The sequence below is a fragment of the Tachyglossus aculeatus genome, chromosome 11, assembly GCF_015852505.1.
Source record: "Tachyglossus aculeatus isolate mTacAcu1 chromosome 11, mTacAcu1.pri, whole genome shotgun sequence".
Taxonomy (NCBI): Eukaryota; Metazoa; Chordata; class Mammalia; order Monotremata; family Tachyglossidae; genus Tachyglossus; species Tachyglossus aculeatus.
Window position 1 is genome coordinate 66162972 of NC_052076.1, and position 20607 is coordinate 66183578.

General features: G+C 41.8%; 1 protein-coding gene across 1 annotated transcript in view; it reads right to left on the reverse strand.

Annotated features, from left to right (window-relative positions):
- The window catches only part of ITFG1 (integrin alpha FG-GAP repeat containing 1), a 238961-nt gene that overhangs the window by 46755 nt on the left and 171599 nt on the right, over positions 1 to 20607 (reverse strand). The window contains exon 14 of the mRNA XM_038754317.1: positions 7551 to 7629. Coding sequence (XP_038610245.1) covers positions 7551 to 7629 — 79 coding nt within the window. The remainder of the gene's footprint in view (positions 1 to 7550; positions 7630 to 20607) is intronic.

A 20607-nucleotide genomic window follows, 5' to 3' on the forward strand; every position in this document is an offset into this window, starting at 1 on the left:
TGTTTCAATTTAGGAGTGCTGGATTTATTTTTGGAGGGACTTATTTGAGAGAATCAGCCAAATCCCATGTTATAAATGACTATATAGTCATGAATGAAAGTCATTTTTTAGTACATTTTTTTTGAATACTTAGCATTAATGTACTTTTCAAGTGCTTTCTAGGTATGTATGTATAATATATATATATATATACATATATATATTCAATGAAAAATCCTCACATTTCTGTGGCCTAGAAAATGACTTCACAGTTAATTCTCCTAAATTATTGTTATTTAAAAATGCTTCTATACCTCTGGGCCTCAAATGACTGAAGCCATAACCCCTAGAATATTCTCACTATTCCCTCTGGTATTGCAAATGTACCAGAAATTGTCTTCAAACTGCCAGTCCTGAGGATTAATACATTTACTGGACAAGTGGAGCAGGAGATGTTCCTGGTGAAAAATTAGACTTTTCTCCAACTCAAATATATATTTCTTATCAGTTTACTACAGAACCAAACAGGGTCGCAAAACCAGCAAGATCTGGGGTTATTCAGCACTCTCTTGGCACCTTGGCTGAAGTTGCTGCAATATAAAGCACCTCAGAAAGACGAATAAAAAAGGTCTATGGCAATGTTTAATGTTAAACTTTAGTGAAACCAACTCTCCACATTGCTTAAATTCCCCTGATAAGAAATCACCTGAATTATGGTAAGTCATGAGGGGACATTTGCAAAAATGCATCTGGTCATAGTTGCAATAATGTTCTAGGTAAGTGCTTTGTCATCAGGGAACCAGTCTTGAGTTTCTGTTCAATTCTCAATCATGTAGTAATAATAATAATAATAATTGTTGTATTTGATCAATGCTTACAAGCTCTATATTAAGCACTGGGGTAAATAATTAGGTCAGACACAGTTCCTGTCCCACATGGAGCTTGGAGCCTAAGTAAGAGGGTAAAAGAGTACTGGATTCCCATTACAGATGAGGAAATTGAGGAAAAAAATGTAAAGTGACAAGGTCACACAGTGGGTAAACTCCAAAACCGGAATTAGAATTCTGTTCCATTGACTCCCATGCCCATGCTTGTTCCACTCAGCCACACTGTTTCTCAGTGCATCGCATTCCCAATATTATTTTTCACATCTCCCAACTGCTCAAAAACCTCCAACAGTATCCCACTCCACTGTGCATCATGCAAAATCATCTGTCCATTGGTTTTTCCAGCCCTCAGCTGGTTCTCCCTTCCCATGCTTATCCTTCCTCCTCTCCCACTACACCCCAGTTTGCATGCTGTGCTCTTTGCGAGCCAACCTACTGTGTGCTTTGTTCCTGACATTCTTGCCGCTGACCCCTTGCTCACATTCTCTCTTTGCCCTGAACTCCCTGCCCTTTCACATCTGGCAGAGCATGGCTCTCCCCATCTTTTGAAATCCATTTCCTTTGGAAATCAGTTCCTTTGGAAATCAATTTCCAGGAGGCTTTCCCTGACTAATCTCTCATATCTCTTCTCAGTGTCTTTGTTGGGCTCCTCCTGTGTCTCCCACCCTCTTACTGTGGGAGTCCCTCAAGGCTCAGTTCTGGGTCCCTTTCTATTCTTCACCTACACACACTCCCTTGGAGAAAACGTATGCTCCTATAGCTTTAACTACCACCTTTACACGGGTGATTCCCAAATCTACATCTCTAGCCCTGATCTTTCTCCTCTGCAGTCTCATATTTCCTCCTTTCACAACATCTCTACTTGGATGTCCTGCCGACACTTCAAACTTAACGAGTGCAAAACAGAATCCTCGTCTTCCCACTCAAACCCTGTTCCTCCTCCAGACTTTCCCATAACTGTAGACAACCTCACAATCCTCGCCATCTCCCAAGCCTGAATCCTTGGCATTATCTATGACTCCTCCCTTTCAATCACCTCACATAGTCTGTTACTAAATCCTGTCAATTCATTCATTCGTTCATTCAATCATATTTATTGAGTGCTTAGTGTGTTCAGAGCACTGTACTAAGCACTTGGGAAGTACAAGTCGGCAACATAATAGAGATGGTCCCTACCTTCATGACACTTCTACAGTCCGTCCCGTCCTCTCCATCCGAACTGCTACCTCACTGATTCAAGCTCTTATCATATCCTTCATTGACTACTGCACCAGCCTCTTCCCAGATCCCCGCCGCCTTCTGTCTCTTCCCTCGCCAAGCCATACTTCCCTCTGCTGCCCGGATCACTTTTCTTAGAAAAAAAAATGCTGTCTATATTTCTCTTGTCCTCAATGCCCACCAATGGTTGTCAATCCATCTCTGCACCAGACACCTCTTGCCAACAGTTTTAAAGTGCTTAATCAGCTCACCCTCTCCTTCTGTACTTCACTAATCTCCTATTGCAACCCAACTGCACACTTAGTTCCTGTAATGCCAACCTTCTCATTGTGCTTCGATCTTTTCTTTCTCGTTGCCAACCCCTGGCACACAGCTACCCTCTGGAACTCCCGCTCTATTCACATCCAGCAGGCCACCATACCTTCAAAGTCCTAATTGAATCAGATTTCCTCCAAGAGGCTTTCCCTAAGCTCTCTCGTTCCCTTCCTTCCGTGTCAGGGTCTATAACGCTTAAGCACTTCGATTTTCACTCCATTCCCGCAGCAACTGTAATAAGAACCATGTTATTTGTTAAGCACTTATGTATGGGGCCCTGTACTAAGCGCTGGAGTGGATACATGCAAATTGGGTTGGACACAGTGCCACGTGGGCCTCACAGTCTCGATCCCCATTTTACAGCTGAGGTAACAGAGGCAAGGAGAAGTGAAGTGTCTTGCCCAAGGTAACACAGCGGACAGCTCGTTGAGGGCAGGAATGCGTCTTTTTCTTGTTATACCGTACTCTCCCAAGCATTTAGTATAGTGCTTTGCACACAGTAAGTGCTCAATACATATGATTGAATGAATGAACGAATGAATGTGGCGGAGACAGGATTAGAACCCATGGCCAGGGTTCTATTCACTATGCCCATGCTGCTTCTCAATGATGCTTCTCTTTTATGTACCTACTCATCTGTAGTTCCCCTCTAGCCTGTAAGCTCCTTGTGGACAGGACAGGAGAAGCAGCTTGGCTCAGTGGAAAGAGCCTGGGCTTGGGAGTCAGAGGTCATGGGTTCTAATCCCGGCCTCCGCCGCTGGTCAGCTGTGTGGCTTTGGGCAAGTCACAACTTCTCTGTGCCTCAGTTACCTCATCTGTAAAATGGGGATTAAGTCTGTGAGCCCCAAGTGGGACAATCTGATCACCTTGTATCCCCTCGAGTGCTTAGAACAGTGCTTGACACACAGTAAACACTTACACGTACCATTATTATTATTATTATTATTATTATTATTATTATTATTATATCTGCTCACAAGGTGTTAGAAGATTAAGTTACCAATCAATCCCCACTCTTCTCCTGCCAATTCAGCACGTGCTTTCCCCCAACCCTGATGCACTTATGTACATATCTTTATATTCATTCACTCAATCATATTTATTGAGCACTTACTGTGTGCAGAGCACTACACTAAGCACTTGTAAAGTACAATACAGCAATATAGAGAAACAATTCCTGTCCACAATGGGTTTATGGTCTAGCATTATACTCCATTGCTTCCCCCTACCTGTGATTTATTTTTGGGTCTTTGCCCGCCACCTCTCTAGACTGTACGCAACTGGAGAGTAGGGATCATGTCTTCTAATTATACAATGCTCTCTGAAGTACTTAATAAATATTACTGGTTGGTTAGTAGATCAATCAATCAGCTTTGTTTACTGAGCGCCTACTGTGTGTAGAGCATTGTATTAAGCATTTGGGTGTTCAATAAGTACAACTTATTGAACTAGGACTTCTAGTAGTGTTAAAGGATGAATCAATCTTCTCAGAGGCTAACTTTTTTAGGGAACAGGGGACGAACAATCTAAGGGGAGAACAGGGCCCCGAATGTATAATTCACTATGCCAGTTTTGTAGAAAATCTAGATTTTACAATATATAGATGAAAAGAACACTCACTTACGATATAATTCCTGTAGACTTTTCAGAATTCATCAGTAAGAAGACTTATTTTTGTTTTTGAAATGCTACAATATGAAAAACAAACCCTGCAGCTAGGTACGCTCTGAGGGAGATTGGCGTTAAAGACACAATCAAAACCCTGAATTTTAATCCAGTTTCTGTTGATTTTTTGTTTTGCTCTACATGAGATTCAGCTATCAGCTTTAAAGGTGGCTATGGATCATTGTTTTCATTTAAAGCACAGGATCTGGTACCGTATGTTACAAAAACTATAAACAAACCCCCAAAATGGAATATTTTATAGGCTCTGATTTGCAGGTTTCGTACTAAGTATTGTGGGAAATTTCCACACTGACAGTGGTTATGTCCAAGACGTTCTTTTGGGGAACAAAAAAATGGGGATTTTGATTGCAGACTCAACCTGTCCTAAAGGGCAAATGAAAATAAACAAAAGCTATTTTTCACAGTGAGAGCTGGCAACTCCAGCCATTGTCAGCATATTCAGATACCTCCAAGCCAGGTTATGTTTATACTGAGTCAGTGAGCATTACTAATACAAAAGGAAAAACAGCCGGACTTGGGAATTATCAGCAGCCGTTCTTCTAAAATTTGCAGTCAATTTGGGAATCCAGTGGGCCCAATTTTAGAATTTGAAATTAAAGATCACTTCACAATGCCATCCTTCAACACAGCAGAATAAAAACTAGCCTTACGGTGCATTAGCAGGACAGAATCATCCCAGCAATTTCATTTTTGCATTGGCTTTTAAGCAAATACAATGGAAATTTTCTATTTCAGCGGTATGAGTCATAAATCCTATTTTGACTGAAGTTTGTGGGAAAATACGCTTAATTAAAATGTAGTCAGAAATAGTGAAACCTTAAATGAAAGCAAGGCATAAGAAAACCTCAATAGCATTAATAGAGAGCAATGAACGGATTCCAATCAAACCTCTTTTTTTTTTAAACCAAATATGTTGCATAATAGACAGGGCTGTTGAATTATTTACAACAACTTGTGGGATGCAAAACATCTGTTAGCAAAGACTACCCAGGCAGAAACAAGCCAAATGTACTGTTTTTCTCCAGTTGCTATGAAACAGTTCTTCAATGAGCTAGGATCTCTATGAAATGTAAATACTATCATGGAAGCCATTGTGCAAATAAAATTTCATGAAGTGAATGTTTGTTTTCATTTGCTCTTCAGGTTCTACTTTCTTCCTTTCCAGTTTCTTAAGGGAAGATTCATCCTGAAGGTTTTAGATTCAACACATTTGCAGCTGAATGGATAGAATTTCAACTTCCTAGACAGATGGATAATTTTGAAACTTTGTGATTGCTATCTGAAGCTCTACTCTTTTATGCAACTCATTCAACCAAGCAAGAGGATAGGAAAACTACAGACTTTTTTTTTTTGTAGCTTGGGTTGGCTCCTGACTGGCTTTGATTGAGGAAAGACAACTTCCCCTTTGGCTATTACTTTTCAAAGGAGAGGACTGCAAGGTGATCAATGCACCTCATAATATCATTAATGCTACTACTGGATTGATCTTTTGGTCAGTGAAAGATTACAGAGAGATGTCCTTCAGATTTGAAGATGACTCTATTGGCAGAGAAATCCAATCTATGTGAGTATGGCTGAAAAGGCCTTTGATTAATTGACAATTTAGTCATACTAAAATGAGACTATTGGTAGACAATTGGAGAGAAAATGAGTCAGGACTCTTCTGGTATAACAGCATATGTAATAAAGAAAACCGGTTTGTCATGCAAGTCAAAATACCTCTCTCAGTTACCACATCTGTACAATGGGGATCGAGACTGTGAGCCCCATGTGGTTCTGAGACTGTGACCAACCCAATTTGCTTGTATCCACTCCAGTGCTTAGTACAGTGCTTGGCACATAGTCAGCGTTTAACAAAAACCATAATTATTATAACTATTTTGGGTATGCAGAACTGGCCTCCACTAAAATCTCCACCTAAGAAACCCTACCCAAGGCTTAAAATTCAAATGAAGGGATCATTCAAAGCTGACTTTTGAAAGCTAATGTCTCTTCCTGAAGGCTAAAGCAGGTCTGAAGTCTTGTCCAATTTAAGGACTTTTTCCCTCCCTGACCCTTAAATTGGTTTGGCTACATGCCTGTTTTGAGCCTTGGTTAAAATTATCAGGTTTGGCAGTTTGTGCATTGTTTCTCAACCCCAGCATTTCAAACCATTAAACATTTTACTCCAAATTTGGGGTGGGGTTTAATGATGCTCCCTAAAGCTCATTTTAATGACATGAATTTAGCTGGTCCAGCTAGAATATGCATTTATGCATGAACTCTAGCATGCGACTGCTTGAAAAATTAGATTTATTAGTGCAGGTTAGTGCTGACTGTATTACTATTCAGAAGCAGCAGAGTGAATGAGAGCCATGCCTGGGTGAAGTGACTGTCCCAAATCTGTGCAATTAAATCCAAGGAAAGGTTATGTTGCAGTATATTTGATTTATATCGGAATATCATAAAATGATGGTGACCCGGCAGGTAATTTTTTTCCCCTATTTTCCCCTCACTTATCAGAAAATAACTTTAGTAACTAAATGACCTGAAGTCACTGTCCTTGATGGCCAGGGTTTGCATTTCTGGGGCCCTGTTCTTCTAGTATTATCAGAGAAGTGGACCTACAGTTCCGTTGATTCACAATAATGTGTATCACTCATATAATCCAAACAGTGTTCATTACCAGGGTCATCCCTAATGTATCCTGGTGATACACTCCATCACATCTTTCCTTCTTCTTTCCATAATCAGCCCATCTATCATTTTTAGTCCAAATCAAATCACTCTTTTGAACAGGTAGTTAGATTACTGGTTAATGACTGGGCTTAAAGTAACCTAAATAAATATCCCAGGTTGAGTTCTACTTGTTTTAGCCTGATTTACTGCTTTCCTTCACCTACGGTCATCTTTAATGGGTTCAAACAACCTAATAACTGAATAGCATAAGTTTTCTGTTGCTATATGTTATCATATAATTCAGTCTGGTTTGAGCTTTGTGTGATCCTGGACCAGATACAAACCCCCAATTTTTCTACTTATAAAGTATGGGTGATGAGAGACTTAACTCTCATTTTAGGATGTTGTGAAGATTGATGACAAAATGTTTCTGAACTCTTTTGAACTTTAAAGCTCTTGGAGATCTGAAAATGGAATACAATGTGATAAATATTATGAAGCATTATTAATATAAGAAATTTTTAAGGAGGATGAGGAAATTACAGTAATTTTTTTTATGATCCACGTCAACCAGTCTTACCATGCCAATGTTCTGCTTACAAATCTAAAATAGTGTCAGATATTCCTCAGAAAAATCAGAACAGATATGCACAACTAACCTGCGGCAGGAATGACTATGCTTTGGACAGTGAAAAACAACGAAAGAAGCTGGTTCTTCCAGAATGCCCAGCTCTACCAAGCCAAAAGGACTTAATATAAAATATCAGAGGTCAGGTCCTTTGCGTCACATTTTTCTTTTTGTCTTACCTGAACCATTTTTTTCATATCCATTGGCATCTACAGTGCTGTACATGATATAAGGGCCAGGCTGATTCACACCAAAGGGCTGAAACAGAAAAAGAACATTCAAAATTAGGATAATAACTCAAATAGAATCTTTAGGTTCATTCAATAAGTATGATGAGCTTAATTATAAAAATAGTCGGATAAAAGAAAAAGTCTTACACTAATAGTAACCCGAGACTCAAGAAATTGGTAAAATAACTAACTCTATATTAGTTTAGTTTCAACAGTTTTAATCGCTTTAGAGAAGCAGCATAGCCTAGTGGATACATCACGGGCCTGTGAGTCTGAAGGACCTGGATTCAAATCCTGACCCTGCCAACTGTCTGCTGTGTGACTTAGGGCAAGTCACTTCACATCTGTGTGTCTAAGTTACCTCATCTATAAAATGAGGATTAATTATTTGAGCCCCATGTGGGACATGGACTGTGTCCAACCTGACTAGCTTGTATCTACCCCAGCTCTTCGTGTGGTGTTTGACATGTGGTAAGCGTTTAATAAATATCACACAAAAGCAGACATTTCAAGATCTAATTGTGCCTCCAGGGTGGACCGGACTTGGCTTTATTACATGAAGGTACACATTTCAGACACATTTTACAATTACACTCCTGGCCCCCTGAATTACGGCCAAGTTACGATGTTACACAACCCTACCGTTGGCACAGTGGAAAGAGCGTAGCGCTGGAAATTAGGAGATCTGGGTTCCAGTCCCAGTTCTGCCTCCTGGGACTATGTGGAGGATTATGACCAAAAAACCACCTGGGGCATTGCTTGGCGTGGATGGACACGGCAGTGCTCATGAAAAATATCTTGCTAACATGGGCAGGGAAGACTGCGGTGCCCACGACGACTGCCTGCTGACTCGTGATGCCACGTTATTGCACTGGCCCTAAGCTGCAATCACTTTGGCTGTAAACGGATGGTAGACTGCACTATATTCCAGAAAAGCCAATCAAATCTCGTGTTGGAATAGGGCAGGGGAACTGCAGGGAAGGAAGGTGAAAACTACATTTTTCCAAAGACAAACGAACGGATTTCCTACATTTCCTAGCATGCCCTGGGCCTTCTGGGAAGAGTCTGCCTCTAATGCCATTAGTGGGGTTTATTCATTCAATCGTATTTATTGAGCGCTTACTGTGTGCAGAACACTGGACTAAGTGCTTGGAAAGTACAGTTCAGCAACAAATAGAGACAATCCCTGCCCGACAACGGGCTCTCAGTAGGTAGAGGTAAGATTTTAAAAGGAGCTGCACAAGCTTATAAACCATCTTTTACTTCGTGTATTCCATGCTGGTTGGGTGCTGTTGCTTCTGCCCTGGAAACAGGCCTTGCTATGTGACTCCTTGAAGAAACTGTTTACTCCTGATGCCTCCACTTCCCCTCCTCCAATTTCCCCTCTACATCAGCTGTAGCCTGGCTTCTGCCCCCTCAATTCCACTGAAAGCACTCTTTCCAAATCACCAATGACCTCCTCCTTGATAAATCCAATGGACCCTACTCCATCCTAATTCTCTTGGACCATTCAGCTGTCTCTGATACTGTGGACTACCACCTTCAACTGGAAACACTATCAAAGCAAGATTTCACTTGCCATTGTTCTTTCCTAGTTCTCCTCCCTCTTTTGCGACTCCTTCTGGTCTCTTTCAACAGCTCCTCCTCTGCCTCCCACCTCCTAACTGAGAGGGGTCCTCCAAGGTTCATTCCCAGGGCCTATTCTATTCTCCATCTACACCAACTCCCTTGGAGAAATTATACACCCCACTGGCTTCAACTATCATCTCTGTACCAATGATTTCCATATCTACAAATCCGATCCCGGCCTCCCCCATCTCTGAACTCTTGCATTTCCTCCTGCCTTCAGGACATCCCTATCCGGATATCCGCGGCTATCTGAAACTCAACGTGTATTCTCCCAAACTCTCTCCTCCCTCCAATTTTCCTATCACTATGGACATCACCACCCTTCCAGTCTCACAAGCCCACTACTATGGCAACTTTTCTCTTTCTTCCAATATGCACATTCAGTTGGTTACTAAATCTTATCTCTAGACAGTAAGCTTGTTGTGGATAGGGAATGTAACCACCAACTCTGTTACACTGTCCTCTCCCAAGTGTTTAGTTCAGTGCTCTGCACACAGTTAGCATTCAGTAAATATGATTCACTGATTACTGAATCTAGCTCTTCACCATCTCCAGAATTCTCTCCTTCCTTTCCAATCAAACTGCTGCCACACTTGTTCAAACATTTGTCATATCTGGTCTCTACTACTGCATCAGTCTCCTCGCTGACCACCCAGCCTCTAACCTCTCCCTTCTTCAATCCATACCTCATTCTGTTTCCAGGATCCTTTTTCTAAAAAATAATTTTACGCTTGCCTCCCCACTCCTCAAGTGCCTTCCAAGGTTGTCTACCCAACACTGCATCATGCGGAAAACCCTCACCACTGAATTCAAATCACTTAGTCATCTCTCTCTCTCCCATACAACCAAGCCTGCACACTTCACTCCTCTAAAACCAAAATACTCATTGTCCCTCACTCTTGCCTCATCCTCTGTCGACTCCTTGCTCATGTTCTCTCTGGAGCTCCCTTCCACTCAATAATCAGCAGACCAGCACTCATCTTCAAAGCCCTACTGAAATAAAAATCTCCCCCAGGAAGCCTTAACTGATTATCCTCTCATCCATCCACCCTATTTTCCCTCCCCACTGACTTTCCCATGTACTCAGTCCCTCCCCCTAAGCACTTAAGTACTACCCCCCAATCCCCATCCTTACAACACTTATATACATATCTTTATATCTGGTTGCTTCCCTTACTTATGATTCATTTTGACTCTGTCTCCCCCATCAGATTGTAAACTCTTTAAGGGCAGCGATCATGTCTACCAATTGTACTATACTCTCACAAGCACTTAGTACACTGCTCTGCACTACATCAGTGCTCAAAAAAGACCACTGACTGACTAACGAATATATTGATAGTTGATTTGCTTGTTAATGCTTTCGGGACAGACTATAAAAAGATGGGTTTCCAGTTGCTTTTGGGCTGGGGGATTAAATTAAACCTTTTTGAATTTCTATCCTTCTCTAAGTAAATATTCTCTGAATACATTATTGTTGCATCTGGGAATTATCTTGAAATGTTCACAGATACCTCTGTAGCTTCCAGAAGGCCTAGAAAGACTTCTAATTATTTTCCTAGCCAGATTCCTTAACTCCCCAATTACTTTCGAATGTTTTGAGCAAGGTGGAATTATTTTTCTTCATTTGCAATAATGTGACAAGATGGCCTGGGCCTCATCATTCTTACCTTGATACCTTAAAACTTTAAAAAAAATACGTTATCATAATACTTTAAAACTCTTTACTCGGACTTTGCAAAATGCTACTTTGTGCTCTCCTGCTTCCTCCGTGCAAGCCATGCCCCAGTGGGCATATGATTGACATGGCAGAGAAAATCCCAGCCACATGTTCAAACCAATATCGCTATAATCAGCTCCTTCAAAGAGCTTAAGGACAGAGGCCATTTGGTCATGCTCAGTGGAAGACTCCATTTCACCTTATCTTAGTACTTTACATAGACGCCGACTTCAATTAAAGAGAATAAGGAAAACTCAGAGTGCTTATTTAGCATCTTCCACTGAAGGGCCTCAAAGTTCTTCATATAGCTTTACTTTAGATTGGGAAATTAAAGAACCCAATCAATACGTCGGCTGTCCAGAGCCTTATGGAGTTGATGACAAATCTGAGAACAGACCCCAGAAATGAAGCTACTTAATTCTCTCTCCTAAAATTTATTTTTACCTAAACACGCATAATTCATTTTAATAATAATAATAATAATAATAATGGCATTTATTAAGCGCTTACTATGTGCAAAGCACTGTTCTAAGCGCTGGGGAGGTTACAAGGTGATCAGGTTGTCCCACGGGGAGCTCACAGTCTTAATCCCCATTTTACAGATGAGGGAACTGAGGCTCAGAGAAGTTAAGTGACTTGCCCAAGGTCACACAGCGGACATGTGGCAGAGTCGGAACTCGAACACATGACCTCTAACTCCAAAGCCCGTGCTCTTTCCAATGAGCCACACTGCTTCCCCAATATATTTTCTCTATATAGTCATGGATATTTCATAGCTATAGGTATAGTCATAGGTATTTCCCTTATCACAATTACACTTGTAATCATCAATGCCCTTCAAATGCTGCTAATTTGCACATGACAAATGTACGTAACAATTAAAACAGCCTGACTCATTTCCTTTAGTGCACATCAATTCACTAATATGGTTTTCTTAATAGTTTGTTAAATTTTTCAATTTTATTTATTTGTGCAAAGTACAAGCTTTCATCATCCCTAGAAAAATGAACAGTAAGTTCATTGTTCACTAGTAAATCGGTAGTTGTATCAATTTGTCCTAGGCAACAGACACTAGGGCTGTGAGGACTAGGTAAACCTTTTTTTTTTTTTAATTGGTATTTGTAAGTGCTTACTATGTGCCAGGCATTGTATTAAGCACTGGGGTTGATACCGGCTTCCCCTCTCAGGGTTGCACTTGGAGATTTTCCAGTCCTCTACCGGTCTCGGCTACGGGAGGGAGAGTCAAGCAGAGGCCTACCCGTTCCAGTCCTAGCTTGGCCAGTGGCTAGCGAGCGGGAGGCAATCTGTTACAAGTCAAAACTCACTCATGCTGGGCAGCAGCGGCATGGGAGAGAGTCATCATCATCATCAATCGTATTTATTGAGCGCTTACTGTGTGCAGAGCACTGTACTAAGCGCTTGGGAAGTACAAGTTGGCAACATATAGAGACAGTCCCTACCCAGCAGTGGGCTCACAGTCTAAAAGGGAGTCGAGGGCGGAGACTCGAGTTTACTACGTGGAAGGCAGCAATGGTAAATCATTTCCGGATTTTTACCAAGAGAACTCTATGAATACACTACCAGAACGATTGCAGATGGAAAGCGGGGCGTTCGGGGAGAGATGTGCCCGTGGCGTCGCTATGGGTCAGAAAAGACTCGACGGCATAAAACAAGACAAGATGCAAGCTAATCAGATTGGACACAGTTCTTGTCCCACATGGGACTCACAGTCTTAATCCCCATTTTACAGAAGAGGGAACTGAGGCCCAGAGAACTGAAGTGGCATGCCCAAGGTCACAAAGCAGGCCAATGGGGGAGCTGGGGTTAGAACCCAGGCTTTCCACTAAGCCACACTGCTTCTACATTATCTCAGTGGATTCTTTTACTTTTACTGCAAAGGATTCTTAAGTGCTCCCAATTCAAGCTAACATTGTACACACATGTCAACATGATACAATTTTTCTACTGTAACGTGGAACCCTAAATTCAATACATTCTGAAGCACTGACATCCATTTCAAATGCTTTAAGTCAGTGATGCAGAAAATGGAATTATTGGTTGGAGGCATGCTCTTCAATTGGCAAATGCATATATTAAAGAGAGGACAGACTGCAGCCTGACACAACTGTAGACGCTACAGGGTGTAAATAATCAGGATGCTACGACTTCATTCCACTTCCACTGCTCTGAACCTTGAGACTGTGAGCTAGGAGTGTTTACAGTATAGCTGGCAAGGTGAGCAAATTGATCCTTATTTATTTCCTAAAAATGTAATAAAACAACTTGACCGTTAGAGAACATGGGCTTGTGAGTCGGAGGATCTGGGTTCTAAGCCCATCTCTGCCACCTGACTGCTGCGTAACCTGGGACAAGCCACTTAAATGCTGTGTGCCTCGGCTTCCCTATCTGTAAAATGGGGGTTCAATACCTGTTTTCTCTCTCTCTCAGACTTTGATCCTCCTATGGGAAAAGGACTTTAGAAAACATGATAATCTTGTATCTATCCCAGACATAGTAAGTGTCTAACTCTATTAAAGGGTGAACATCTATAATTTTTTTGAATAGTATTTGCTAAATGCTTACTACGTGCCAGGCACTGCACTAAGCGCTGGGATAGAAACAAGCTAATTAATCAATCATATTTATTGAGTGCTTACTGTGTGCAGAGTACTGTACTAAGCGCTTGGGAAGTACAAGTTGGCAACATATAGAGACAGTCCCTACCCAACAGTGGGCTCACAGTCTAAAAATCAGGTTGGACACAGTCCCTGTCCTACATGGGGCTCATGCTCTTCATCTCCATTTTACAGAAGAAGCAACTGAGGCCCAGAGAAGTTAAGTGGCTTGCCCAAGATCACACAGCGGACAACTGGTGGAGTTCAGATTAGAAACCAGGTCCTTCTACCTCCCAGGCCTGCGCTCTATCCACTAGGCAACGCTGCTTCTCGTAATAACAATAATGAAAATATTTATTAAATGCCTACTATGGGCCTAAGTGTTGGGGTAAATACAAGGTAATTAGATCAGATGTAGTCCTTGTCTCACTTGAGGGTCAAAGTCTAAGAGGGAGGGAAAGCAAGTATTTGAGTATTTTATCATTTTACACAGGAGGAAACTGAGGCCCAGAGAAGCTGAAGTGACTTGAGGGTTTGTCCACCTTGTGGAGTACCCTCCGTGGTTCTTTGGTCCGAATGCTTTATCAGTGACAGCGTAGCCCTAGCAAGCACATCCCAAACTGCGCAGCCAGAACTGGATCCCAGAGCTCCCGAATACCAGAGTCATACTCTATCAAATGCATCCATAACAAGGCTCACAACTCTCTTATATTGCACCCTCCTGAATGCTTAATGCAGTGGCTTAGTGGAAAGAGACAGGCTTGAGAGTCAGAGGACGTGTGACCTTGGGCAAGCCGCTTAACTTCTCCATCCCTCAGCTACCTCCTCTGTAAAATGGGGATTAAAACTGTGAGCCCCATGTGGGACAGCGCTTAGAACAGTGCACGGTGCTTAACAAATGCCATCATCATTATTATTATTACTCGGCACACGGTGAGCACTCAATAAATACCAATGATTGACTCATCCCAATATTTAGTCTCACAGTCAATGCAACAATTTTGCCCATGTTGAATGTCCCTGTTTCTGAATGCTATGTGGCTTTCAACTAATTACGCTGTAGCTGTTGCTTCCAAATCATCGGTGGCTATGTTACATTACTTCAGTAGGACCTTGTAGGTGGTGAGAAGGAATTCAATCAATCGATCGATCGTATTTATCAAGGGTTTACGGTGTGTAGAGTGTACGCTGGGAGAGTACGCTGTAACGATCGGTAGATAGGATCCCTGCCCACACAAATCCCACAGCAATTCGCTTCCTAGTTATTCTGGGCATGAAACATCATTGTGATTCACACAAACTTACAGCCAACTGACTGATCTTCATTTTATCTTAATATTTAGAACCTTCCCCTTCAGGGATCCACTGGAGTAGAACAGATGCCGATGGATTCGTGAGCTTATCTGGAAAGGCGTTTTCTGTGGGTAGCGACTATGCTCTCGTATCATATACATGCATTCAGTTTCAGATTTAGGTTACTGGGTTACCCGCACTTTGATTATTACGCTTTATTCCTCTGACCTATGTGCTAGCCAGAAAAACAACTTGAAAAAGAAACTCAATTGAAAATCCAAACTGATGTGATATAGTTGGCACGTAGCTGATTATCAGGGGTCTCCCGGGCTCTCATTTAATGTTATAAATTTCCCTCCCTTCCATGAAGCCTAATATTAGGTGCCTCTGATTTACTGATCACTCCCTCCTTACTGCCTGAGTCCAGAAGCACAACTTGGGGGCCTGGGCATTTCCTGCAGAGTTTTCTATCACTTCACTCTGTTTGTCATCTCACTTCTCCCACATCCTCCCTTCTAGTTACGTTGCATTTCGGTGACTACGTATAGGATTTGCAGGGCAGAGACAGAGGATTTTGGTTTAGAGTTTCTGTTGCCTAACTAGTGTTTCTGTGTCCCTACCCCATGCTAAACCAGACTTAAGAATCTGGTTTTATTCCTTCTGTATGCACGGCACCCATGCTTTGTTCTCTTTCTCTATAAATAAGTCTGTTATGAATCCATCACCTTGGGAGAGATCAAGCTAATGGGGAGGAGGCCTAGGCAATTGGCTTTCTTTCCCAACCAGCAGCTAGAGAGGCAGAGTGGCCTAGTGGATAGCACATGGGCCCTAGGAGTCAGACGTGACTTCGCTTCTCGGGGCCTCAATTACCTTATCTGTACAATGGGGATTAAGATCATGAGCCACATGTGGGACTGGGATTGTGTCCAACCTGATTTGCTTGTATCCACCCCAGCGACTTAGAACAGTGCCTGGCACAAAGTAAGCACTCAACACACACACACACACACCACTTTTTCTTTCTTTTTCTTTCTTACATCTCCCGGGTGCAGGACCACCAGCAATTCCCCAAAAGCTTCACACACCCCTTGGGGTCAAGACTGATTAAAGCCATGGGATGTTGGCAGCAAATTACCCGGACATTATGGGAATATCCTGGGAAATAAATAGAGGTATTGGGATAATTCAGGTGAAACTTTAGTTTAGCAGTCTGACCCAAGGCAGTTAACACAACAGACTGGACAGAGCACATGCCTGGGAGTCAGAAGGACTTGGGTTCTAATTCCGACCCTGCCATTTGTCTGCTGTGTGACCTTGGGCAAGTCACTTCACTTCTCTGGGCCTCGGTTACCTTATCTGCAAAATGGTAAAATGGGGATTAAGCCTGGGGGCCCCATGTGGGACACGGACTCTGTCCAACCTGATGAGCTTGTATCTTCCCCAGTGCTTAGAACATATAGTAAGAGCTTAACAAAGTCCATCAGTATTATTACAATCTAGGTGATTCGGAGTCGAAACACTCCTGCTGTGCTCCATCAACCTCAAGTGGAGGGAGGCTAGGAAATCCCTAGTCTGAATCATTCCAGCAGTGGTTATAAAATGCCCTCATCAATCAGTCAGTGGTATTGAATTAGTGCTTATTGGATGCAGAGCTCTGAATCCATGCAGAGTGCTTGGGAGAGGATAATATAACAGAGTTGGCAGATACATTCCCTGCCCGCAGTGAGCTTACGGTCTAGAGTCTGCGTACAACACCCACCTGGGGCAAATCTTTAAAAGCAGCAAAAGCATTGCAGCTCCCTAGTATCCTGAAAGGGTTCACATACCTTCCCAAACTTAATATTATTGAATATTCATGAGCATAGCAATGCATTGTGCTTTTCTGACATAATGTTTACTTGGGGTTTTACACCAGTCAAAAAAAGGCCAATTATACGTTTCCTTGTTTATCCCTTCAAGGAATATTTTCGGGTGTAGTAATAATAACAATGACAATACTAATAATAATAGCATTTGTTAAGCATTTACTATGTGCCAAGGACTGTTCTAAATGCTAGGGTAGATACAAGGCAATCAGGTTGGACACAGTCCCTGTCCCACATGGGGCTCACAGTCTGAGTCCCCATTTTACAGGTGAGGTAACTGAGGCACAGAGAAGTTAAGTGACTTGTCCAAGGTCACACAGCAGACATGGCGGAGGCAGAACCACACTTCTAGACTGTGAGCCCACTGTCTTCTAGACTGTGAGCCCACTGTTGGGTAGGGACTGTCTCTATATGTTGCCAACTTGTACTTCCCAAGCGCTTAGTACAGTGCTCTGCACACAGTAAGTGCTCAATAAATACGATTGATTGATTTTATGGGACCACAAGTAGTGTACTCCGTCACAGGATCACAGCATGGCTTAGTGGAAAGAGCATGGGCTTGGGAGTCAAAGGTCATGGGTTCAAATCCTGGCTCCACCACTTATCAGCTGTGTGACTTTGGGCACATCACTTAACTTCTCTGTACCTCAGTTACTTCATCTGTAAAATGGAGACGAAGACTGTGAGCCCCACGTGGGACAACGTGATAACCTTGTATCTACCCTAGTGCTTAGAACAGTGCTTGGCACATAGTAAGCGCTTAACAAATACCATCATTATTATTATTATGTGGCGGAGCTGGGATTAGAACCCACATCCTTTGACTCCCAAACCCTTGCTCTTGCCACTAGGCCATGCTGTGATCCTGTGACAGAGTACACTATTTGTGGTCCCATATTAACAACTGAATTGAGTCTTATAACCAACTTGGATTTCTTTTGAGTGGGAGGTGCACCACACCTCCTTTAAAACTTCCAAATTTTCCAAAGGAGAGAGGAGACAATTTTTTGAGTGAATGCAATCTGGATAAATGAAGCACCTCAATAATGGCATTTGTTTAAGCAAGCACTAAGGCGCCAAGCACTGTACTAAGCCCTAGACATTGCCCCTTACCCCTCTTCAAACTCACAGGTTAAGTAGGAGGGAGATAGGTATCGAATCCCCATTTTACGTAGGAGGAAACTGAGGCACAGAGTGGCTAAGTGACTTGCCCGAGGTCACACAACAGGAAAGTGGCAGAGCGGGAATTAGAATCCAGGTGATTCACAGAGCTTTGCTCTTCCCAGCAGACCATGCTGTTCCTATATAATACTATACCACATTGAGCTATCCGCTTGATTTACAGGGAGTCTGATTAATCAATGTCATTTCCTACCATCTTTTATTCTCCTCCTGGTGAGTATCGACCTGCTGAATGGTGACTGATTTATAAACCCTTAATTGTCCGGCTTGTGACTCACATTCAGTGCTGCCCTGAATCAAGTGTTCCTTTAAACTCTCCTAAGAGATCAACCAACTGTCTCTTAATTGTTTTTTGCTGGTCCATATGGTGGCGAATAAAAGCGGTAGTCCACATTTCTATTTTAATAACCTCATTTTCCAAGGGATTTCCCTAAACATACTGAGTCATCTACAACTGAAGCCAACAGCTCACTGCGTCACTTCTATGAGTTTCACACCCAGGGTACTGTTAACATGACTGGAAGGATGTTTGAGCCCCATGGATACAGACTTCAATTAGTGTGACAATAAAATAAATGATCCTGGAATGAAAACTGAGGACATGATACGGGAAAGGGTTAAAGATGGCTATGGGAATGGTGAATATGATTTATTGGAGCTCTTAATTTTTGATATTTTCATTTTAAGGGGAGAGGGACTTTTTTTAACTTTTTCCTGGACTACAGATGAATTGTTTTCATTTTTTTCCAGGAGTAAGTCTTTTTGGTATTTTCTGCCCCATTTTTTTCGATTTAGAGTTCCCTGTGTATTATTTTTCTATCTTTGGTGGTTGCCATATTTCTCTAGCTAGTTCATTACAGTTTGATTAATTTACTTGCTAATATGCATCTCACTCCTTCAAAATTATTACTCAAGTTTTAAAAATAACTCTTTCTTAACATTGATTTGATCAAGTAGGCAGATAAAGAGATAAGAAGCATATTAACTAACTGAATATGTTCAAGTAATTGGTTTCCTACTGCATTTTATGGCAGTGTGAGCATGTGAATCAGCACAATTAAGTGTGATCATCAGGAATGAGAGAAGGGCCCTGGGTATGAGTTGAACAGAGAAACCCAGTTTTTGAAGCTGATTTCAGTATCCATGACAACTACAACTGCCAAAAGGCATAATACACTGGTTGTAACCAGAAAACCCTTTTAGAGGCAGAGATCCCAGACCCATACAGAGAAAGAACAAAAAATTTGGCTCAAAAATGTCAATAATTTCTAAAAAGAGACAGTTCTCAGGATTTGCCAGCCTACTGAATATACTGAAGATTTGAGAAGAATTATTTTATATTTAGATTGGGCTTTACAAAGGCTGAAATATGTACAAGAACAGTGTGCACTTTTGGGGAGATGGGAGGGCCGAAAATTACAAATTACTAAGCACTTCAAGAGCCTTGTTCTCTTGGAAGTTATTTTTGCCCTCACTTCAGTCAAAAATATCATCCAAGGAACAAGCAGAGAGGCCTCAATTTCTGCACGGATTTGGACTTACACTATTTTTGGGTCATAATGTGGTTCAGAGACATATGGTTTTCTGGGGATGACTGTTTTTGTTCTCCATATTGTCACTACGGTATTGTTCCACCCTGAGATCACCACCTGCCCATTAACTGGACTGTATCAGAGAAGCAACGTGGCCCAGGAGAAAGCCAAGGTCTGGGAGTTAGAGGATGTGGGTTCTAATCCCAGCTCTGCCACACATCTGCTGTGTGACCTTGGGCAAGTCACTTAACTTCTCTGTGACTCAATTATCTCATCTGTAAAATGAGGATTACGGCTGTGAGCCTCATGTGGGACATACACTGTTGTCCAACCTGATTATCCTGTATCTACCCCAGCACTTAAAACAATGCTCGACACACAGAAACACTTAACAGATACCACAATTATTATTGTTTGTATTGAAAAAAAGATTCTATCAGACTCACTCTAAATTGTACAGAAGGTAGGAACACTTTCTATTATGATGACAGGTCAGTGGGGAAAAACACTCACAGCATATTGTATTCGAGAGTTATCACTAAAAAGCTGTGATATATGAAAACTTTTGGGCACCAGGACAAAAGTGTGGTACGCTACTAAATCAATTAATTGTATTTATTGAGTGCTTACTGTGTGCTAAGCCCTTATATGTAGTTCAGAACTACAAAGGGAGTCAAAATGGATAAATGGGAGGCTAATATTTCAACTGCCGGGGAGCCATAGGGACCTAAGATGCTGAATTTGCAAATCAATCAATCAATCAATCGTATTTATTGAGCGCTTACTGTGTGCAGAGCACTGTACTAAGCGCTTGGGAAGTACAAGTTGGAAATGGAATCTTAGTAATACAACTTTCAAAATGGTTTGAGAAGCATGTTCAGTGCATGATGAGGTTGTTCTGTACAATCTAGAAGGTTTTGCATTTGCAAACAGATAAGGAGGAAAGAAGAAAACCTCTGACTTTTGAGATACTACATACTACTACTACAAACGTTCTCAGAGTGGCTTCTAGGTGGCAGAATTTCTTGCTTTGAATTTGATCTTTTTATTTCCTTTCCTCATCCTCTGATGGGGTATTAATGAGCATGGAAATGGCCAAAATCAGAAAATAGGGAGGAGGAAAAAGCAAAGAGTCTGGATAATCCACAGACTGGATAAACAGACCACTGA